Source organism: Schistocerca americana, chromosome 4 (assembly GCF_021461395.2).
Source record: "Schistocerca americana isolate TAMUIC-IGC-003095 chromosome 4, iqSchAmer2.1, whole genome shotgun sequence".
NCBI lineage: Eukaryota > Metazoa > Arthropoda > Insecta > Orthoptera > Acrididae > Schistocerca > Schistocerca americana.
Genome location: NC_060122.1, coordinates 242,271,451 through 242,296,211, shown reverse-complemented (window position 1 = coordinate 242,296,211; position 24,761 = coordinate 242,271,451). Strand labels below are relative to the sequence as shown.

The window sequence follows — 24,761 nt, the reverse complement described above, 5'->3', positions numbered from 1 at the left end:
GCTGTAGTGGATCATAAATTTATATGCTGGTCTGCTAGAAAAGCGCAGGCATGAGGAGCCAGAGCTATAACATCATCACTGGGAACACTGACATCCAGAGCCTGATGTGGAGAAATGAGCTACAGAAGCAGCACACATAACACAAGATAGCCCGGCTGCAATACAATGGACCTCAGTGTATGCATTCAGGCACGGTGTTTATATTTTGTCTACTATCCTGGCTCTGAACCCTAGTCAGTGTGATCTCATTGAATTGTTTACCTGTGGTCGATGATGCCTAAGTGGTACAAATTCTGGTTCACGTACTTTGCTAAACTGAAATCATGTTTCTTCTGTTGAGTAAATAATTTGCTATGCTTATTTCTACTGCTTCTTTAATTATGGAAACCTAATAGGTGAAGGCAGATAAGATTTTGGTCTCTACATAGTTAATGCCATGTTCCATATCAAGACGTAGCTCAGCACCAGCAGATATTTTTGGCTTACATAGTATGGTATGTCATCTATGTTTATCATATCTGTCTTTAACAATGCAACATAAAGACCAAAGTGTGATTTCTCACACAGTATTTTCCTGGCGCACTTAGACATAGGTCATCGTTTATGAAACCCCGCATTGTATGCACTCACAGTGGAGGATGGACATTGCATTTCATCCACTGTTTCTTGAAGAGCTTGCTGATACTGAAGGACACATTGCCAATATAAGGCAGGAAAATCGTCCTGCTGGAGTTCTCTGTATCTTCTGGTTGCTCTTGATATTTGATGTGTGTTTGTTGAAATGCACAGTGGATCTGCTTATTGTACTACCCGTTCTGGAAAAAAATAGGGTGGAGATGGCTAAGTTCAGATGACAAACTTTCTGGATCTGAGGTAACTCAATCTCTGTGAGCAATTGTGAGCCATGTTTTTTTTGTTTTTTCTTACAAAGTATGACATTCAGAAAACAGAGGTATCCATTTTTCTCTTCTGCTATGGTGCAACAAATGCTAAGGTGAACAGAGTTTAAATGTTCTAAAACGAAGAAAGTGTTGCAGCCCCATATGTCCATACCACAAAGATGTCATCTACATATCTCCAAAATCATTTGGATTTCAGCATCTTTGATCAAAGCTGCCAGTTTATCTGAAATATTGATTATTGAATAAAAAGTAGGATGATGAAGAGAGGTAAGATGTCATTTTTCAGCTTAGTTTCTATGAGATGCAAACAATCCACTAAAGACCCAAGTGTGAATAAGAGATTGCATCAAAACCTACTGCAGGAAAAAATATAGTGAGACTCCATGTAAAGATGTATTTATTAGATTTTATGTGAATTAATTAATTTTAGTTAAATTTATGTAGGGTATATTTTCTGTGGGTGATTTTTTCATACTGGAAAATTCATAATTTATATATCCTAAATGTGTATGACTTTTGCTATAATCTTTCATTTTTTCAGAGTATCTCAATTTGGGAGAAAACAAACAAAATTTTTTAAAGGATGCTGCACAGAAGTCTTCCCCATTACGAAAACAGAAGATTGCATCTCCAATGAGTTTTATCCATCAATTACCATCAGGTAGCATCAAGCAAGTGGATATTCAGACTGATAATGACAGTGATGAAGAAATAAATCAGCATATAAAAATACTTAACAGTTTGAGAAACAAATGTCCCTTATAGAGCTACTGTGAAATTACTGGTATAGAAAATAACACTAAAACTATTATGTTGTCTAAGGCTTTCCTGGTGTAAAAGCACTCAGAAGTCACAGCTGATGGTTTCTCTTCCAAGCTAAGCAATACTTTGGAAATCACATGCTGCTTACCTTGACGCAATAATGTTGACTATCTGTTTATGTTTTGGTGAACTAATGCCTGACTCCTGGATAAAATTGCTTTGTGTTGAAATGCAATGAAGATGGGTCATAATGTGGGCTGAAAAACCCTAATTTGAAAAGCAGTGGCTCTTGTGTTTATCTTGCTCATTGTCTTCCATGGACAATATGATTCATAGCCTGACACAGATCACATGCCCTGCTGGAATAATATTTTGTGCATCTATTTAATTAAATTATCAGCTATAAATGCAAGGGCAGTTTTTTTATAGCAGTATTACAGAACAATGAAGCACCAGAAAGGATTGTGGTGGTGATGTAATGTATCTTATGTCCTGTATGTACCTAGCACACAGTGGCTCCTGAGTTTTCCAGTTTTCTTACCTGTTGCTGTATCATGAAGAATAAATAAAATTGCTATACATGGTGAGGGCAGTCACAAAAGTTAATAGCTGGTGAACAATAAAAGAGAGCTGGCCACATTGAAATCATGTTGATTATAAAGGACAGTGTCACAAATGGACTAGGTGGTCTAGGACTTTTTAATTCGAGAATTTGACAACCCACTCAATGGCCATTTTTCATATCTTTTTCAATAAAGTACACTGTTATTTAGGTATGGCTGCTGATAATCATTTCTCATTACTTCCATTGTTTCTTGTTTTCTTATACACTACTCCATGACATACAGACGCTGTCCACAAGTTTCCCACCAAAATATTAGTGTCAATGGCCAAAGATGACAGATGAGTACTACATCAAAACACACTATAATTTGAGGGAGGGAGACCATGTGAGGAAAACTTTCACAAACCCACACAATGCCCAATAGGTTCAGTAACCTTAATATATCCACTGTATTTGGTTAGAATGTATATGATGAAGTGTTTTTATTGTTTCAACTACCATAGGATTGTATAAAATGATAAATGTCATGGGATAACTTTTATCTCTGTGTCTTTAGAGATCCAAGTCAAGACAAATAATTTCTTCTTATAAGTTTGTGTCAAACAGGACATATTGCTTTGTGCTAATCATGTTGATTGTTATTTTGATGCAATAATCACAGTGAATGTTTCTTCTACTCTGTATGAGTAGATTAAAAGATATCAGAAGTGAATCCATGTATTACTTAATTTCCTTGTTGCATTTTAAAGGATGATAATGGAAATCAAAGTTAACGAGAAATGAACCAGTCTATATCATCCAACCCACTTCCGTGACTGATCATGCAAATCTGGTATATGACTTTAAATAATTTCGTAGTGCACTTATGCTATATGCAAGTGGCACCAACCTTTTGTTGAATCCCATCACACATAGTAATGAGAATCTTATTTTTCTATTCATATATTTTCAGTCATCTGAAACCCATTCTTTTCAGCTACTACAAAGCAGTTTGTTTGCACTGGTGGAGATTCTTGTAGTGGTTAATAAAAAATAAAATAAAATGAGAAGAAAGGAAAAAGAAAAGGTTAAAAATGTGGGAAGAAATGGTGAATAAAAAAGGGGTTTTATAATCGTAAATGACCGTGAAAAAGGGGAAAAATGAAAAGCAAATCGGACTTCGTATTACAGAAAAGCTATAGTTGGGGTGGTCCTTGTGGCGTCTTTGAGCAAAAGTTAAACCAATTTCCACTACAAAACTTACTGAAAAGAAACAGAGAATAACAAAATGTAACTGACGGGGGGAAGTGGCGTAGCTAAATCATCCTTTACCAGGTTAACTTTTCTTCTTTCGTGCGGCGTCCAGGTCTTCAAAAATCTCCTTCATTTCTGCGTGAAAGGTCGGCTCCGAAATCTTGCAATAAGTTTCATTGTCCAGGAATTTCTAATGTACACAAAACCGTCTTGATATTAAATGCAATTTATTTTACGTTGCTCCTCCTCCAAATTTCATAACAACTTCCTCAATGTGTCTACACATTAAAATCAGATCAAGACTAGCTATTAAGTTTTTTACTTCAGCATCAGATCACGTTTGCCTTAAGCTTCGGCTATCAAGAGAGAATTGAAAACGGATAGAAAACAAAAAAAGTTACAATTTTGGTATTTTCTCTGCCGTCGAGCGCTCATACCGCTGCGACGGGATATTTTTATCTGACGGAACGAGTGTAGCGCGGCGAAATTCAAAGTCCCGCTACATCGCCCCCTCGACTGTCACGCTAAAATATTTAGCGTGGCAGGCTAGCAAACAATAGAATAGATATACCTAAATGTCTATTATACATATTTTCATAGGAAACGCCACGTGCATACTTAGGGGATTATCTTTGTCGATACTTACTTTCTAAATCTATATACTACATACAATTGTTACAGTTTTGATCCTTTTTACACAATTAATATATATTTACATACAGTTTGTTTGAACAAGCTGTTCGCCAGCGCAGTTAATGTTGTGCGCTTCCAGCGTTGGTTTCCCAATGCATCTCTGGCAGCACTTAGTCTTTGCGCATGCGCAATAGCATCACTGAATTTCGCGTGCGGCAGTTTCAAAATTGCTGTGTTATGACAGTCTTGAACAGTATTCACTTTCACATAGTGTTCATTACAAGTTGTTATTCCAGCATAAATGGCGTGTTAAGTCCGGTGACACCATAAGATTGAGCGTGTGCGTGATCTGAAGCAAAGTCCATGTCTTCTGTTACGACACAACACTCCAGGTCCTTGTGCGTTTTCATGACTATTGTTCCCGGGGCATATATGGTCGATGTAGTTTTTAGCCTCCACATCGCCTACGACAGGTGCTGAGTTTATTTTCTCCAAAGCATCTGAAGGCCGGCCAGGAACAACGGCGCCGATGTTCGCAAAGGTAGGTGTATCATCACGTTGTTTACACTCGCCAACAAACGTTCAATTGCAGTGTGAACATCCTCATTATCGTCGAAGTAAATTACAGTTTATATCGATTTACAAACAGTTATTTGGTTTATGCACCATAAGTTTCACAAATAACACAAAATTCGTCGTTTATAACGTTCACAGTTTAACACAGTTTGTAAAATTTTTGTTGCCATATTTACATTTTAACAAAGTTCACGGTGTCCCAGCATGTTTACATAGTTAATTATGAAAGCTTACATTTCGTGGTCACATTTCAAAATATGTTGACAATATGCAAAGTTTTAATACATATACAAATACATATAAATTTACGAGAATCTGCATGTGAAATATTTACACTAAAAAATTATACTATTGGCTTTCTTTTATTGGGGAATTAATTTTTTTTTTTTTAATCAGGTTTGGGCGTGCCCAGGGATATCAGACTTAATACTTAAAGCAGGGGCTTTCCTTCATTAATTATTTCTTTCTTTCTTTCTTTTGGTTCCATATCTTTGGCAAGTGGTTGACCAGGCTTGTAATGCCATCAATATTCATGTCCTTTTATTCATACCTGAAAGTTTAGGTCACACAATATATTCTTACATTCCACAAACAAACAATACCCAGCTGCAGGAGGTGGTAGGATAATGGAGAAAGAAAGAAAGATAGACTGGAAGAAACTATTCATTACCTAAAAACTACCAAATCCTGCAGCTACTACATACAAAGAGAACATAATACATTATAACATTTGCATCACCTTCAAGGGGTGTATGAAAGGAGGTGCTTACCATTTACCAAATCATAGGTAAATGTAAGTGTCCTTACGTCAAGTCTGCGTAGTGTTACATCATGACAGATTCTCTGTTTGTGTTGTGATTGTTCATATGACTTAGTGTATTATACCTTAACAAATCGTTGCATGAGTGAATTGCATATCTGCTCAGTACTTCCTCAACATCTCCACTTCTTGTGGATACCGTCTATACAAATGGAAAATGTATCTCAGAGATTGTCTCTCTCATAATGTGTATTATATGATAACATATCAAATTTCCTCTCAAGAGTTCAACCATGAACTTTCTTCTACTTTAGTGAAGGTTAAACACCATGTATGTGGTGTATATATATCATTTCTTTCTATAAATCATAAATGAAGAACATAGTATTATAATTGACAGTAAAATGTCTCTTTCTCAGTGTCCGTTGCTCGACGTCGGCTGCACAGATGGTCACTGCTCCTTTGCACTTACCTTGCATAGCCTGAAAAGTCAAATGTCTTCAACGTAGATGTAATTTTGTCATCTGTTCGCTTAAGTGGAGGTGTTGTACGAATCACAAAACGGCCTTAATAACTCTCCTATCTTTTGTTTCCTCATGGTTTTCTGTGGTGTGTGTAATAAAGGCTAACATGGCACTAATTTCACTTTCGTAAAAAAAATTTTTATACAAATGTTTTCAGATGAGGGCTGTTTAAAAACAATATTTCAACTTAAGTTCCTTAAAATATCATTCTCCTGTCTGAACACGAAATATAAATGTTTTCTTCCACACAATGGCTTAACAAAACTTAACGAAAGGTTACTAAGTTACACTTCAGAAATAAATTAAGGCTAATGTGTTTCCAAGGTACATTCTTATTACATTTCTGTCAACAGCTGTAATCATCATTATGTTCACTCTGCTTTTCTTGCATTTGTTCATTTTCAAGAGCACTGAAAATAGATTCACATTTAACGTGTTGTACTCACGTGTTCTAGCTCGTCACAAATGTTTTCTTTCAAACTGAAATCCTTATGTAATCAAAAGATGTAGACTATTTACTCACTTCTCTAGGTAGCACAATATTACTAAAACATTCTCACTTATTCTTTACTCATATATTCATCATAATATATATATCCTTATACATTAAACATATTCCTCATCAAACATTAATATATCACATACGTGGGGCACTTCCATTCTCATAAACTTTCAATAATATTTTCCTCAAATAATCTCTCGTCTCCATCAACTACTTCACAGTAACTTACCTTCTTATAATAACCTAAATATTAACTCATTCATACTGACCATTCAGTCTTACGTCCTCATTCATTCTGCTACATACATATGTCATTACTGATCTCAATAGCATTTATTTCCTCTCTTTGTAGTGCCTTGAAATAACTAACTAGTTGTTGATTCACCTTATAATTTACAATTAACAACCAATGTAACCTGCATAGGTCTCATTCCTATATGAATATCTTTTCTCATTCAGTAAGTGTACTCACCTGGGTTTACCTTCTCTTCATAATTATGTGTACAAGTGTAACTGCAGTATATAATTTCCATAAATGAATGTTTGTGTTCTTAGGCTGTATAACTTAATGTTCGTGTATTGCATAAAAAGGGGGATAGATCTGATGTTAACAATTACCGTCCAATCTCCCTTCTAACAGCTTTATCCAAAATTTTTGAGAAAGTAATGTATTCAAGAGTAGCTTCACATATCTGTAAAAATGAAATACTAACAAAATGTCAGTTTGGTTTCCAGAAAGGTTTTTCAACAGAAAATGCCATATATGCTTTCACCAGTCAAATTTTGAATGTTCTGAATCACCGAACACCTGCCATTGGGATTTTTTGTGATCGCTCAAAGGCTTTTGATTGTGTAAATCATGAAATTCTGCTAGACAAGCTCAAGTATTGTGGCATGAGTGGGACAGTGCACAAATGGTTTAATTCGTACCTAACTGGAAGAGTGCAGAAAGTTGAAATAAGTAGTTCTCGTAACATGCAAAGATCAGCACATTCCTCAAACTGGGGAACTATCAAGAATGGGGTTCCACAAGGGTCAGTCATGGGTCCTTTGTTGTACTTATTATATATTAATGACTTGCCATTCTATATTCATGAAGAGGCAAAGTTAGTTCTCTTTGCTGATGATACAAGTATAGTAATCACACCTGAGAAACAAGAATTAACTCATGAAATTGTCAATACTGTCTTTCAGAAAATTACTAAGTGGTTCCTTGTAAACGGACTCTCACTGAATTTTGATAAGACACACTACATACAGTTCCGTACAGTGAATGGTATGACGCCATGAATAAATATAGACCTTAATCAGAAGCATATAGCTAAGGTAGAATATTCCAAATTTTTAGGTATGTCCATTGATGAGAGATTAAATTGGAAGAAACACATTGATGATCTGCTGAAACGTTTGAGTTCAGCTACTTATGCAATAAGGGTCATTGCAAATTTTGGTGATAAACATCTTAGTAAATTAGCTTACTACGCATATTTTCACTCATTGCTTTCATATGGCATCATATTTTGGGGTAATTCATCACTGAGGAATAAAGTATTTATTGCACAGAAGCGTGTAATCAGAATAATAGCTGGAGTCCACCCAAGATCATCCTGCAGACATTTATTTAAGGATCTAGGGATATTCACAGTAGCTTCTCAGTATATATACTCTCTTATGAAATTTGTTATTAACAAGCAAACCCAATTCAAAAGTAATAGCAGTGTGCATAACTACAATACTAGGAGAAAGGACGATCTTCACTATTCAAGATTAAATCTAACTTTGGCACAGAAAGGGGTGAATTATACTGGCACTAAAGTCTTTGGTCACTTACCAAATAGTATCAAAAGTCTGACAGATAACCAACAAGTATTTAAGAAGAAATTAAAAGAATTTCTGAATGACAACTCCTTCTACTCCATAGAGGAATTTTTAGATATAAATTAAGAAAAAAAATATTAAAAAATAAAAAAAATAAAAAAATAAAAATAAAAAAACACAAAAAAAGTAGTTATATTAACTTAAGTATGTGGTTAAATTAACCTAATTATGTCATGTATTGGAAAATTCGACTCGTTCCACATCATTACGAAATATCGTATTCATGATCCATGGAACTAGTATTAGTCTAATCTAATCTAATCAATACAAATATTTATGATCTCGTTTTCACAGCAACTTGCTCATGTTCAACTTAGTTATCATTATATTATGTTGTTTTAGTGCACAAAGGGTTTCAAATGTCTGTGGGGATGCAGCCCCCTCGGCTTGTGAGATAACGGGTATTCTAGGGAGTAACAACCTGGGTGAGGTATGCTTGCTATTCTGAAAGGACCTGAATATAATAGCTGCCATTTTCTGTTCACTTGTTTTAACTTTGTAGACTTGGGATGTGAACGCAAAAGAACAAGGTCATCAACCTGATAGGTTTGTGTATTTGTAACGTGTTTGTCATACTTCTCTTTCCTGATCTTGGCTTTATTGCACAACGTAGTGTATGCCTGTCTTACTTTCTCTTCCAAAGGTGTATGTGTTGTGGATGCGGTTAGCTTTGGAATGGGCATAGCCCACTTGTTCTGTTCAGGTTTGTTTAATAATAATTCCTGTGGTGGGTATCCTGTCGAGGCATGAGGCAAATTGTTTACTATCTGCTCAATGGGTGCTAAAAATTCGATCCACTTTGTGTGTTTGTGAGGTGAATGTATTCTCATGAATTGACCAAGCTCTCTAAAAATCCTTTCTACGGGGTTCCCTTCCGGGTGAAATGCTGATGTAAGAATATGTTTGATGTTATGTGTGGCAACAAAAGATTTCCATTTTCTTCCCGTAAAATAGGGTGCGTTATCCGTGATAATGCTGTGGGGTTTGCCAAACCTTGTAAAGTAACTGTTAGTCAAACGTCTAGCAATAGCAGATGCGTTGACAGTGCGGATAGCAAACAATTTTAAGTATTTTGAGAAGACATCAAATACAGCAACGATGTATTTCACACATCCACGAGCTCTGGGATAAGGTCCGGCGATATCCAACGATACTATCTCCAAAGGTCGGGTTGGTACAATAGGATGTAATTCATTCAAAGATGATCGGTTGGAAAATTTTGCTTTTTGGCAGATGATACATTTACGAACAATTTGCAACACTCTCCGACGCAGATTGGGAAAATAACAGTACTGTACTATTTTATCAGTGCATTTGGTGACTCCGTAGTGTCCCCAAGTTTTGTGTGTGAACAGAATAAAATCGTCAACATGCGCGTCGGGTAGACAAACACACCAATGGTGCGAGTCTGGGGTACGCCTATGAAAAAGTACATGTTTGTGTATTGTGTAATATTTTCGTAAATGTGAAGAAGGATCTGTACGTAATTTCTTTTTGATATTTGACCACCTGGGGTCACTGTCCTGAAGTGAAGCAAAGTTCTTGCACATATTGCGGTAGTATGGGGCGTATGTACCATCATACATAAGTAAGATGTTAAAGTCTGATGTTTGCTCTGAAAGTTCCGAAAAATCCTGTATGCCTTGGGGCAAACGGGACAGGGCATCGGCTACTACGTTTGATTTACCTTTAATGTAAATAATTTCGAAGCTGTATTCTTGCAGTGAAAGGCACCACCGGGTGAGCCGTGAATGAAGCAATTTGCATGATAGCAAGAAAGAAAGGGCTTGGTGGTCTGTGTATATGCGAGTATGTTTACCCCAAAGAAAGTAGCGAAACTTACGGAATGCCCAAATAATGGCAAAAGCCTCCCGTTCCGTCACCGAGTACGACCTCTCGCACTCAGTGAGCGTGCGGCTCGCAAAACTTATCGGTTTGATGACAGATAGTCTTGATTCGGATTGAATTTGAAATAGAAAAGCTCCAAGGCCGTATGATGACGAATCCGTGGCTAGGCAAAAATCTGACGTCATGTCGGGGTGGCAGAGGAGGGGTGCGTTCACCAATGCATCTTTAATAGCCTGAAAATCAGCTTGGCAAAACTCTGTCCATCTCCAAATTGCGTTCTTTTTCAGTAAAGTTAGCAGGTGAGAGCTGTTCAGAAGCTGTTTTGAAACAAACTTCCGAAAGAAAGAAGATAAACCTAAGAATGCTTTCAACTGTTTGCGGTTTTGTGGAGGAGGGAAATTACGAATAGCATCAATCTTCTTAGAATCGGGACGAATACCTTCCGGCGAGACAATATGGCCTAAAAACTTGATTTCACGCCTTCCTACTTTGGACTTCGAAAGATTTACTGTGACTCCAGCTTGTGAAAATTTAAATAAAATTTGCTGTAACAGATCAATATGTTCCTCCCACGTATTTGTTGCCACGACAATATCATCGACGTACGCCGTGACGCGTGACAACAAACACGGACCGAGAACGGCGTCAAGCGCTTCGATGAACACGCCCGCGCTTACGCGCAAACCAAAAGGCAACACACAAAACTGATAACTGCGTCCTTCACAAAGGAAAGCAGTGTATTTACGACTGTCATTGTGAAGGGACACCTGCCAGTATGATAAGCGGAGGTCAATATTCGTTAGGTATTGTACATTATAAAATTTTAGCAACTGTTCATCCAAGTTGACGGGTCTTGTGTTAACTGGTATAATAATTTTGTTGATTTCACGTGCGTCTAGCACCAATCTGACATTGCCATCTTGCTTGCCTACCGCCAGGATAGGACTGCAATAAGGAGAATGTGATTTTTCTATGACACCCCAGGTCAACATACGCTCGATTTCACGTAAAACTGTAGGTTTCTTCGCCCATGGAATATTATAATGTGTCCTACAATAAGTCTTATGTGGCTTAACATCTATTTTGTAGCTATAACCTCTGATTACACCAGGCCTCTCACTGAAAACTTGTGCATAATCACATAATAATTTGTACAATTCTTCTTGCTGTTGTTTCGTTAAATAGTCAGATTCGACACATTTCTGATACAATAAATCCTGCTCAGTCTCTTGATAGTCTGAATCTTCAGGTGTTAAATTACATACACTAACTATGGTAGGATATACCAATTGAAATTGACTTACTTCGTAATGTTTTTGTCGTGGTTCAATCGTCTTGTTAAGTTCAACATTAATTAGTTGTTCTCCTACGGATAACTGACGTATGCCATTACTTAAATATATGATTGCTTTGTGTTCATTCAAAAAATCCATCCCTAGGATGCAGCGTACGATAAGCTTGTCTACAACCAGAAAATTACACTTGAACTGTGTATTGGAAAATGTGAAGTTAACAAGGGCTTGCATGCGTATATTCTTAGATTTAGTACCTGTGGCACTAACCACGTGGCAATTCTGTACAGGTAGTGTAGGTATGTTCATAATTTGTTTCAATTCATTATAGAATGCGGTTGACATCACACTTGCAGCAGCACCAGTGTCGAATAAAATTTGTACATCATAATCGTTAAACTTAACCCATGCCGTAGCTTGTATGAATTCTCTAACACGACTGTCTGATTTAATGTTTATCTCGTCGGTTAATTCCTGTTCTGCTGTCATTTTGTCATCGTACCTGAGGAAACAAACCGTCTCAGCCGTTGCGCTCTTACAACACCTCACGACCGAAGCACGAGCGCTTAGCTCGGTCGTCGACTGTTTTCCGTCGTCTGCTGTGTTTGGCCGGGTTCATTGACCAGCTACACTATGTTTACATTCCGGCCGGTTGGCGCCCACGCGTCAGCTGATGGCGCGCCGCAATTGTTATTGCTACTTCGTGGCGGGGAGTGCATCACTGTACTGGGGAACGGGGGCGGATTCCGTGGAGGGTTATGATTTGTCATGCGTGAATTTTGTGTGTTCCACATATTCTGTCGGTGATTGTTGGGATTGTTATTGTTTTGGTGGTAATTATGTCTGTTATATGTCATGTTCCTGTCAAAGTAGCCCGGGTTGTACCGGTTATTCTCACGTCTCCTATTGTTGTTGTTGTTGTACTGTCTGTAACTTTCATTTTGCTTGTAGTTACCATTTTGATATGGATTCCGTGGAGGGTTATGATTTGTCATGCGTGAATTTTGTGTGTTCCACATATTCTGTCGGTGATTGTTGGGATTGTTATTGTTTTGGTGGTAATTATGTCTGTTATATGTCATGTTCCTGTCAAAGTAGCCCGGGTTGTACCGGTTATTCTCACGTCTCCTATTGTTGTTGTTGTTGTACTGTCTGTAACTTTCATTTTGCTTGTAGTTACCATTTTGATATGGGTGATAATTATTGTTGTTATTATTATTCCACGAATTTCTGCGGTTGTTCCTGCTGTCATACACGTTTCCATTTGAATATGTTTCGCGCGCAGGCATCGTATTGTGTCGCGGCGCGGACGGATGATTCCACCAACCACCGTCACTACGGGTCCTTTGGGGTGGGTGCTGATTTTGGTTACTAATATGAGTAAAATTTGAATGGCGTGAATCGCCTCTGTAAACTACGTCCATTTGATCTAAGAAGTTTAAGAAAGTCTTAACGTTATTCTCCGGTACTCCTATTAATCTGTCTCGGTATGGAAAGGGTAAGTGGCTCTTTAAAGTGTCAATTATCGCTGGCAAGTCGGCTGGTTTGGACCAGTACAGTGTCTTGTCTAGGTACCTCTCAAAGTATTGTCTTAATGTCTCTTTTTTAGGGTCATAGGTCTCGGGGTTGCACACTTCTCTCCTTAGACTCTGTTGCTCATTCTCGGACCAGAATTCGTCCAAGAAGGCTTGTTCGAACTGATCAAACGTAAGGCACCGCCGTTTCATAGCGGCACCCCACTTAGCTGCTCGTCCTCTCATGAGATTGGTGACGTATCTGATTTTATCGACTTCTGACCAACTACGTGGAAAAACACCGTCAAATGATCTAATAAACACAGTAGGGTGGACTTTGTGCTTGTCCTCACTGGAAAATGTCTGGAAATACCCATGTCTTACAAACGTGTCATTGTCCATGCCGGTTGGCATAACTGGATTGATGTGATTTAGGTCACTTGCTACTCTAGGTGTCGTACCGTAATATTGCTCGTTTGGTGGAAAAGAAAGCTCCACATTGTAATTTTGATTGGAAATAGGTGATTCCACAATAGGTGGTGTTCTGTCTGTGTCATTAGCCATGGTTTTAGCTGTTTTGTCGTTTCCTAGCGATGCGTTTGCACAAATCGCCAAACACGGCACAACATTGTCTCGTAATTTTGTCACTTCGTCTTCTATGTGTTTTGTCTCGTCTTTAACATGTGTCTTGGTTTTTGAAAGTATGTCCTGTGTAATTGTTTCAAGTTTTTTGTCCAGATAGTCGTCACACAATCTACATTCATGTACGATTCTTTCGGCCATGTTGGTGTCGTTGTTTAGTGACGCGAGGTCCGCTCGGTCTTCTAATTTTTCTATCTTTTCTTTGAGGTAGGTTTGTTCAAGAACTACCATTGTGAGTTGTTGGGTAATATTCCCCACTTCTTCAGTCAGGTTTTCTTGGGTGGAGCTAGCTGAAGTGTGGGCCTGAGCTAACTCTTCCACACGAGTGTTCACTTCCTGCTGCACATTAACTATTTGAGTTAACTGATTCTCACATCGGGTGATATTGTTTTTTGTTTCGTGTGTGAATGTAACCAAAGTTTCTTCCTGTTTAGTGACTCGATCGGACAATGTCTCAAATCGCTGGCTGAGCTGTTGAGTGGTGTTATTTAATTCTGTCATCTGTTTTGCCGTCCGTTCAAAATTTTCGGTCATAGTATGGTTTAATATGTCAATTTTCTGACTAACGTCTCGTTTCATGTCTGCAAATAACTCTAATAGTCGGTCCAGTTTGTCAGTTTCCTGTGTCCGATTTGTGTCACATTGCTGAATTTGTCTCATATTCGGTTCTGACATTGATGTTAACAATGGCGCTGACGGTCTAGTCTCGCGTCCATTCCACATTTCGTCATTTAAAGTCGCCATCTGTGTATTATCACAAATGTTGCGAGTTTGAGGCAAAATCATTGCATTGATCTGTGAACTCGTCCATGGAGGGAAACGCGGACTTTCTTGTTGGTTGAAAGATGAATCTACTTCACTTAACTCATCTGCCGAAACTATCTCTACCTTACCGCGTTCCATTGTAAAACGATGTATAATCGTAAGTCGAAAAGGGAATAATATAAGTCTGACTAAGAAAGATTTGACTCAAATTTAGGTTGAAATATTTTCTCGTCAATGTAAATGATTGGTCTATTGCAAACAATGGTTGAGAAAGATGCAGCAGGGCGGACAAAATTTTTCGTAACAAATGACTGCTTGGCGGTCAAATTCACGATCTTCATATGCAGCTACAACAATACTACAATTACCACAAACTACAATAGAGATAGATAATTTTGGAAAAATCTAGAAGAAAACTACAGGATGTGTGGGAAGGGAAAAATAGATTCTGCAGTTGGCTATTGAATGCTTGAGTGAAACGTAATTGTGTGACTCACCATTAAATTTTCTGTCCTGCAGCGGCTGGTCAATCACTTCTGCGTAAATCTTATTCGTCAAAATATGGATTTTCTTAATACGTCTCCATCGGATAATCACCAAAAGGTCTCAAAATAACAGTTTTGCATCAATATATGCCCTGAAAAGAAAACAGATTGAATTAGTTACAAAAATTCTTTAAAATATTGTTGTATAATCATTTGCTTGGATACAATAAAGTTAGTGTTTTCGTTACCCTTTAAACTTCAGGATTTTTAGTTAATCTCTGTTGGGAAAAAATACAAATTAAAGTTTCAAATTTACTCAAAAACGACACATCCGAAAATTGCGTCCTGTCACGGGAGCAAGTTGTAGTGTTTAATAAAAAAGAAAAGAGAGAAGAAAAGAAAAAGAAAAAAAAGGTTGAAAAATGTGGGAAGAAATGGTGAATAAAAAAGGGGTTTTATAATCGTAAATGACCGTGAAAAAGGGGAAAAATGAAAAGCATATCGGACTTCGTATTACAGAAAAGCTATAGTTGGGGTGGTCCTTGTGGCGTTTTTGAGCAAAAGTTAAACCAATTTCCACTACAAAACTTACTGAAAAGAAACAGAGAATAACAAAATGTAACTGACAGGGGGAACTGGCGTAGATAAATCATCCTTTACCAGGTTAACTTTTCTTCTTTCGTGCGGCGTCCAGGTCTTCAAAAATCTCCTTCATTTCTGCGTGAAAGGTCGGCTCCGAAATCTTGCAATTAGTTTCATTGTCCAGGAATTTCTAATGTACACAAAACCGTCTTGATATTAAATGCAATTTATTTTACGTTGCTTCCCTCCTCCAAATTTCATAACAACTTCCTCAATGTGTCTACACATTAAAATTAGATCAAGACTAGCTATTAAGTTTTTTACTTCAGCATCAGATCACGTCTGCCTTAAGCTTCGGCTATCAAGAGAGAATTGAAAACGGATAGAAAACAAAAAAAGTTACAATTTTGGTATTTTCTCTGCCGTCGAGCGCTCATACCACTGCGACGGGATATTTTTATCTGAGGGAACGAGTGTAGCGCGGCGAAATTCAAAGTCCCGCTATATTCTCCCAGAGCCACAGCAGTTAATGGCACTTTTATCTAAAACAGTTATCTGTAGTAAGTTTATCCAATGTGATTCCTACATCATATTAGATAATACTGTAACACAAGAATCTAGCCATTTCATGGTAAAAAGGATTTTCAGCATATGAAGAAAATTCTTGAACAAACCAGAAATGTACATTGAAGATTACAACATATGGAAATGGTAATGAAGCCCCATGCTTCTTAAAAGAGTTAAGGGAATGATGTGGGAGACCCGCACCGCCGTACTAGGCAAGGTCCTAATGGAGGTAATTTGCCGTTGCGTTCCTCCGATCGTAATGGGGATGAACGATGATGATGATGAAGACGACACAACACCCAGTCATCCCAGGGCAGGTGAAAATCCCTGACACGCTGGGAATTGAACTCGGGACCCTGTGCTCGGGAAGTGAGAACGCTACCGCGAGACCATGAGCTGCAGACTTACAACATATACCAGAACCAAAAATGGCATTCATTACTTTAAATTAAAATTCACTGGGAAGGAGGAATGTTGCTACTAAATCTTTTATTATATACCTGACAGCAGCAATGCCTTCAGGGTAACTCCCCCTATTCTACATCGTCATTCCGGTCTTCAGTCTAAAGACTGGTGTGATGCAGTTCCCCATGCTAGTCTATTCTGTGCAAGCATCTTCACTCCCGAATAACTACTGCAACCTACAATAAATTTAAATGTGATTACTCTACTCGATTCTTGGTCCCCCTTTACAATTTCTACCCTCACACTTCCTTCCATTCAAAATTTACTGTTCCTATGCTCCAGGATGTGCCCCATCATCTGATAATTTCTTTTAATCTAGTACTGCCCTTCATACACTCCTGGAAATTGAAATAAGAACACCGTGAATTCATTGTCCCAGGAAGGGGAAACTTTATTGACACATTCCTGGGGTCAGATACATCACATGATCACACTGACGGAACCACAGGCACATAGACACAGGCAACAGAGCATGCACAATGTCGGCACTAGTACAGTGTATATCCACCTTTCGCAGCAATGCAGGCTGCTATTCTCCCATGGAGACGATCGTAGAGATGCTGGATGTAGTCCTGTGGAACGGCTTGCCATGCCATTTCCACCTGGCGCCTCAGTTGGACCAGCGTTCGTGCTGGACATGCAGACCGCGTGAGACGACGCTTCATCCAGTCCCAAACATGCTCAATGGGGGACAGATCCGGAGATCTTGCTGGCCAGGGTAGTTGACTTACACCTTCTAGAGCACGTTGGGTGGCACGGGATACATGCGGACGTGCATTGTCCTGTTGGAACAGCAAGTTCCCTTGCCGGTCTAGGAATGGTAGAACGATGGGTTCGATGACGGTTTGGATGTACCGTGCACTATTCAGTGTCCCCTCGACGATCACCAGTGGTGTACGGCCAGTGTAGGAGATCGCTTCCCACACCATGATGCCGGGTGTTGGCCCTGTGTGCCTCGGTCGTATGCAGTCCTGATTGTGGCGCTCACCTGCACGGCGCCAAACACGCATACGATCATCATTGGCAACAAGGCAGAAGCGACTCGCATCGCTGAAGACGACACGTCTCCATTCGTCCCTCCATTCACGCCTGTCGCGACACCACTGGAGGCGGGCTGCACGATGTTGGGGCGTGAGCGGAAGACGGCCTAACGGTGTGCGGGACCGTAGCCCAGCTTCATGGAGACGGTTGCGAATGGTCCTCGCCGATACCCCAGGAGCAACAGTGTCCCTAATTTGCTGGGAAGTGGCGGTGCGGTCCCCTACGGCACTGCGTAGGATCCTACGGTCTTGGCGTGCATCCGTGCGTCGCTGCGGTCCGGTCCCAGGTCGACGGGCACGTGCACCTTCCGCCGACCACTGGCGACAACATCGATGTACTGTGGAGACCTCACGCCCCACGTGTTGAGCAATTCGGCGGTACGTCCACCCGGCCTCCCGCATGCCCACTATACGCCCTCGCTCAAAGTCCGTCAACTGCACATACGGTTCACGTCCACGCTGTCGCGGCATGCTACCATGCGATGGAGCTCCGTATGCCACGGCAAACTGGCTGACACTGACGGCGGCGGTGCACAAATGCTGCGCAGCTAGCGCCATTCGACGGTCAACACCGCGGTTCCTGGTGTGTCCGCTGTGCCGTGCGTGTGATCATTGCTTGTACAGCCCTCTCGCAGTGTCCGGAGCAAGTATGGTGGGTCTGACACACCGGTGTCAATGTGTTCTTTTTTCCATTTCCAGGAGTGTATGTGAATTCAAGAGGACATACTAAAAAGTACATTCTGCCATGTATTGTACAGTGCATTCATGTAGAGGTCTGCACAGTCACAGATATATGCAAAAATAATTAGAAAAATGGAATATGTTATTCACCATGTACACTAATACAGTATAATGTTATGAATGACGTAGTCAGATGCCATAGAATAATCACAGAATATGTCAGTTGACGGTTAAATATCTCATTATTGCACAGGTGAGTAACAACCAGTGAGTGCATTACCTTAACAGAAGTGGGACACATTGCTGACTGACTATATAGAAGATAGCTTGTACTTTCTTCGTCCCATTCCCCCCCCCCCCCCCCCCCCATCCAAATCACAGACAAGGAGGTGAAATGACATAAAAAAATAAATATAGTAGTACTTCTGTCTCCCTGCGTGTGCATGCATTTTTGTGGTCATTAGTGCCCTTGCCGGATATGAATATACACATCTCATGGCTTCAATGATGTTTATCTCACAAGTAAAAATTTCTGTGACAATTCCCTAGGAAAACATATTAATGGTTTTTTCAGACTGTCTCATTATGTCTTTATGTCCATGTCCAGTGCAAAAGCATAAAACATAAACAGAACAATGATTATCATAAGCTGCTCACTGAATGTAAACCATTAGTGAAAACAAGACAGTTCAGAAACTAATTGAGTAATTTGTGAAAACTGCACACTGCATTTTTGTCCATCCCCAGAGTTGCAGTGATATTATAATAATCAAAGAACTTCATGTGGCATGGTACAGTAGTATAATGTGAGCAGCCCCCTTAGGTTGATTGCAGGTGACGCTGTAATTTACCATCTAGTAAAATCATCAGACGATCAATTCCAATTACAAAACGATCTAGAAAGAAGTTCTGTATGGTGCGAAAAGTGGCAATTGGCACTAAACAAAGAAAAGTGAGAGGTCATCAACAAGGGTACTAAAAGAAATGCGATAAATTTTGGGTATACGATAAATGGCACAAATCTAAGGGCGGTCAATTCGACTAAATACCTAGGAATTATAATTCTGAGCAACTAAAATGGGAAAGACTACATAGATAATATTGTGGGGTAGGCGAAACAAATACTGCGCTTTGTTGGCAGAACACTTAGAAGATGCGACAAACCCACTAAAGAGACAGCCTACATTACACTTGTCCGTCCTCTGCTGGAATATTGCTGCGCGGCATGGGATCCTTACCAGGCAGGATTGATGGAGGACATCAAATAAGTGCAAAGAAGGGCAGCTCGTTTCATGTTATCGCGCAATAGGGGTGAGAGTGTCACTGATATGATACGCGAGTTGGGGTGGCAGTCACTGAAACAAAGGCAGTTTTCTTTGCGGTGAGACCTATTTATGAAATTTCAATCACCAACTTTCTCTTCCGAATGCGTAAATATTTTGTTGATACCCACCTGTTAAGGGAGAAATGATCATCATAACAAAGTACGAAAAATCAGAGTCCAAATGGAAAGATTTATTTGTTCCTTTTTCCCACGCGCCATTCGAAAGTGTAATGGTAGAGGAGTAGTATAAAAATGGTTTGATGAACCCTCTGCCAGGCACTTAAGTGTGAATTGCAGAGTAACCATGTAGATGTAGGTGTAGATGTAGGAGAGTGGCTCGCTGGCTGCCCTATCCCTGAGCGAGATGCATGGCCTACAGGTGGCTAGTGAGGTGGCTAGTGGCAAATTTCAGGTTTTCATGTTGGGGATTTTCCACATTTTTTCAGTCACAGGTGACTGTCGTAGCCAGATGCAGTGCCTCTGCATCTCTGTCAATACCTGCTGTAGGTGGAGCACTAAAATCGAGACAAAAATATGTGGTTGATCAGTGATAAAATTAATTTATCAGTTTCTTTGTTATGTATTAAAATCCCTCAGCTGTTTGTAAAAATGTCCTTTAACACTCACTTAAAATAACTGACTTTCTCTTCCCTTGGTGGGTGGTTAATTAGTGGTGAGTTTGGGGTAGCTTGTAGATAGCTGCATTACTAAAACCCATAAAATTTTCTTGAAAATTGGGTAAAGATACTTAAAAAGTTACTTATCTCTCTACAAAATAGAGTATATTGGAAAAATTTCATGCAAGTGTTAGTGTCTCTGTAGTTGAATAAAACTGAACTGATCCTAACTTGGCATCCTATGTAAGGTAAGGAACAAGAATCAGTTGAATAAAAATGCTAAATCTGCCTGTTTTGTATTCCATTGTGTAGGTGACGCATGTTACAAAAAGAGATATATGTCCAGGTAACATAACAATAGAACTTTACAATTAACACAGAGAATACACAATAACTGAATAGCAAGTGACCAGCTTCCAAATGAATGCAACTGAAAGATTGTCTCGGTCTGATGAGAAACTGGACTAATTGAAAACAGTTCTTGAAGATACAGTTTGAGTACATAATCTGTCACAGTAAGGAAACACTGCCATAGGCAAAGATTTATTTGCTTCACTGTCAACATTTTAGTTCCGACTGGCATGAACTGCACTTTGATGAATAAAACTCGTTAATTGTTGATGTCAGACACACACACTCGAAGACTGACTGGCATGCTGCTGGGTGGTGTAGGAGTACTGAGAAGTAGTACTTGTATTGCAGGGCTCCAGTAGGCGAGCTAGTGGCAGAGAGTAATGCCATCAGGTACCAAAGTGGCTGCCACAGGCATAATGAGCTGTGGCTGAGCTGTAGGCATCTCAGCAGGGTGACAAACCACAGCTCTCTGCTGTGCAGTTGGTGGATAAGTTGTAAGTTGCCAACCAGGGATACTGTGGTATGTAGTATGTGAATTGCTGACTAGTTATTAAAATCTAGGGCTGAGCTTTCCACTCAGGCTGACATCCTGCATCCAACACTTTGGGTAGGACGACTTAAAATTCACAAAACATTGAAGTCTGTGTTACACCGTTGTCATTGCCAGCTAGGATGGTGGATGGGTATACAACCAAGCTGCTCTTATGTTAGTTCATGAAAGAAATGTAGATAAAATATGTTTTACTGAAAGTGGTACCCCACAAGCTTCACATATTGGAGGATTGTCCTGCTGAATGAGGAAAGTTATGTGTCAGTGGACAGTACCCTATTCGTAACATTGTAAGCATCAGTTCCTTCCATCGATGTAGCTGGCATGAGGTCTGCCAAGGCTGTGCAGTCAATTTGATAGGGCACAGTTCCTTATTTACCACTTCCAACCACTTGTCTTCCCATAGCTCACAATGCCTTCATTACAATGTTTCCTTGGCTGCTTTGTCGCCTGCATCATTTCCCAATATCCTGACGTGTCCTGCAGCCCAGCAAAATGCTACCTCCTTACTGGTTTTGATACTGCCGTAAGGCACCTTAGGGAGTATGAGTCCTTTTTGTGTGAGATGCATTTGCTGCATACATTGTAATGCACTGAGAGAGTAAATGGATGAGACACTTTCTATTTTAATGGCTTCTTACCTGTTCCATTACCTTCAGGACTCCGCACACCTCAGCATAACAATTTGTTAGTTGTTCCAGGAGTCAAACTTTGTTAGTTGTTCCAGGAGTCAAACTTTGAAGGTACTATGAGAGAAAACAGCTGAACAGCAGAGTTTATTCCGCTTCATAAGCTTATAAACCTGTGAAACAGTCTTAAGATTGAAGAAAATGCTCTTATAAAAATTTAACCCGGATTATAAGATTTCTTGCACTCTGTCGATTCTAATATCACTTTGCATATATGGAGAGATCAAGTTGGCTGTTTGTTCCATTCCAGCCTCCTTATCCACAGGTCTAATAATCCAAACCTATGATCCAGTTTTTAGGAAAGATCTCAAATGGCTTGGTCATTTGCGACCAGTTTCTGTTCAAAATTAGGACTATCCACCACACTAAATGCTAATGACAGAGGCATTGCTAATGTTCTCAGGATGTTTTTCTGGGAGGAGACACCATATTTGGATTGTTAGTTCACACACATACTCAAAACTGGCTGATCTGGATAGGATCCTGTTAAAAAAAAAAAGACTGGTACTCTAGTGGTGGACAAAATCTAGGATCTTGAAATTGGAGTCTCATGTTGATCCATGAATAAACGCTGCTCAGAGTTATACAGATGCTCTGTATACAGTGGGTATTACATGACGATCCACGATGAATGGTACTGGTTTAGTGTGACAGCCATCTAGCGGTAGAACAGGTAAAAATACGAAAATTAGCAGGCACATTATCTGCACGCCAGAATAAACAGCAGTTCTAAACTGCCTTCAATCTGCGCGTGCACACTAGGCAGCAATAACTCGTGCATGTGCAGAAGGGGGTACTGCAGTGCCTTCTGCTTGTTATTTGATTATTGTTAGGTAGCTAGTGGCAAATTTCAGGTTTTCATGTTGGGGATTTTCCACACTTTTTCAGTAAGTATGTTTTCATAAATGCACAAAAAGCTTTCTTTCCCAGTCGGCAATCGTTTCTTTCTGAGTAATATGCATCTAATGTTATATGGTGATTTCCGATATGTATCATAATGCCTTAGCTTATGTTAAGTTCATGTTTGATTTGTTTGCATCTCTTGTTTTATTTCAGCATGGCAGAAAAGAGAAACTTGCAGTGATAGGCAAGAAAGTTCCTGCAGTTTGGCCCAGTGCGATAGATGAGGACTGCAAAACCCTCAGTAGCACATATAATTTTCCCAAACTTTGAAAAATAACACAAGTGCACCTTTAAGTATTGGTCCTTTGAAGTGTTGCAAATTGGAGTGCATACATCCACAACTTCTGAAATGGTGGACTGTGCTATTCTGTGGCTAAAATCCAGACTCATACAAGATTCCCAAGTCACCAGGAATGTTACAACCTGCCTGCATCATAACAGGGCACTTACTGGTATTTTACTCATGATCTAAGATGGTATGACCACAAAACGTATAAACATATGATTTAATTCTTACTTTTGAGAATGTGAGACATCCTCTTCTATGACTGTGTCATACATGCTAATCCCACCTTCTATCATAGACAGCAGCCTCTCGAAATAGGCCATGTCCATCCTCATGAAGCTTCGAAATTCTTGCGGATCTTTGGGCCTCAGTTCTTTCTTAAGCGGTGTATATAATCCGCTGCCTTCATCCCTTCTTTTCAGCCAAGGTCAAACTCAACAACGTTTGGCTTTTTGTTTTCATCGTCGTTCTGCCCTAATCCGAAGATTTACTGCCAGGGCAATAGCTACAAAAAAAAGTGGGTCCCCCATGCGCAAAATGCTGTATAAATGTAAATTTAGATATACCCTTAAGTGCCATAATAGAAAACTAACTGTTGAGTCTGTAATTCAGAACAGTAATAACCTACATAAGAGAATACCAATTAACTAACAAATAATGATAAAAAACAATTTCTTATTAAACTGGACCCTTGAGCTCACATAAATAATTTGAATGGTTGACGTTCCAATATGTCACATGGTCCCCCTTGTGTTTCTCGCAGAAGAACAAATGATTTTACAAGAGACCAGACAGTCCTATTTGCATTTCGTGCATTATTACTGTCTACTGTGCATGTGCGAGGGGTATGTCATGGGTTGATGGTGTAATAGGTCTTTGTGAACCAGTCCGTAGTTACAGACAGGCACACTTGGGGCGCTGGTGCATAGGTGTACAATTTATGCACTGAAGATATGACCTGTCTGGACTCTCACTTCTTTCTGCTGAGGCATTCCAAAATTTTCAATGATTTTATCCTCTTTATTATTGGGTCTTTCAGGGGCAGTTCCCAGGAAGGTTTTGTCAAGTATCGAGCCCAGGAGCAAAACCTTGTCTCCCTTTTTGAGCCCTTAATAGTTAAAACAGCAATTTGAAAGCAAAAATTCACACTAACACTGTTCTCTGATGAGAACCTAAAACAGTTGTACTACCTCATGTTTCCATTCTTCTGGATGATCAGCTGTAATTGCTGCATGGTGGTTTTAAGATCAGATGCAGAATAAAAAATGACAAATAATACACAAACAATGAAATTTTAATGGAGTTCCTGATATCTATTGCAAACTATGCTACACTTGTCATACTCCAGTCTCTCGAATAAAGTTGTCTGACAGGGCATCACCAACATGGTGGTGCTGGTAGCTCTCCACAAGGATGGAGCCAATAAGAACTGGAAGGTGAAGTTGGTGAAGGATGTTTTATGTATATGGTCTTTCTGGTATTGTCATTAAGTATCAGCCAGGATTTCCGGCAAAAAAGGTAACACTTGTTGCAATATACTTCACTTCTTCATTCCAGTTTCATCTGCACTGATTGTATTTAGCAAAAATAAAAATTCAATGACCACTGTCAGTATAAACATTTACAATATATACAGTTATCAATAATTACAAATCAGAGGTTACATAGTTAAAAACAATCTCATAGGAAATTGTGCTCATTAAACCAAATGGCCAAGAAGTAATACCCTCCAGTTTCACTTCATGTTCCATAATTCAGAAGTACTGACTGAAGCTGCTGTAATAAAATGAAGAATATTAAAACAAATTTAAAAAGGGGTACA

General features: G+C 39.4%; 2 protein-coding genes across 4 annotated transcripts in view; one reads left to right on the top strand and one right to left on the bottom strand.

The window, feature by feature from the left end:
• LOC124613118 overlaps positions 1–2,941 on the top strand; it is a 112,034-nt gene extending 109,093 nt beyond the window's left edge. For both annotated transcript variants that reach the window (XM_047141731.1, XM_047141730.1), the window contains one exon: positions 1,444–2,941. In XM_047141731.1, the coding sequence (XP_046997687.1) occupies positions 1,444–1,667 (224 nt within the window). In that variant the 3' untranslated portion in view covers positions 1,668–2,941. The remainder of the gene's footprint in view (positions 1–1,443) is intronic.
• Positions 2,942–24,490: 21,549 nt separating this feature from the next.
• LOC124613088 (RNA polymerase II-associated protein 1) overlaps positions 24,491–24,761 on the bottom strand; it is a 202,326-nt gene continuing 202,055 nt past the window's right edge. The window contains exon 25 of one of the 2 annotated variants that reach the window (XM_047141675.1): positions 24,491–24,715. In XM_047141675.1, coding sequence (XP_046997631.1) covers positions 24,680–24,715 — 36 coding nt within the window. In that variant the 3' untranslated portion in view covers positions 24,491–24,679. The remainder of the gene's footprint in view (positions 24,716–24,761) is intronic. The other variant, XM_047141676.1, reaches the window with a different exon arrangement.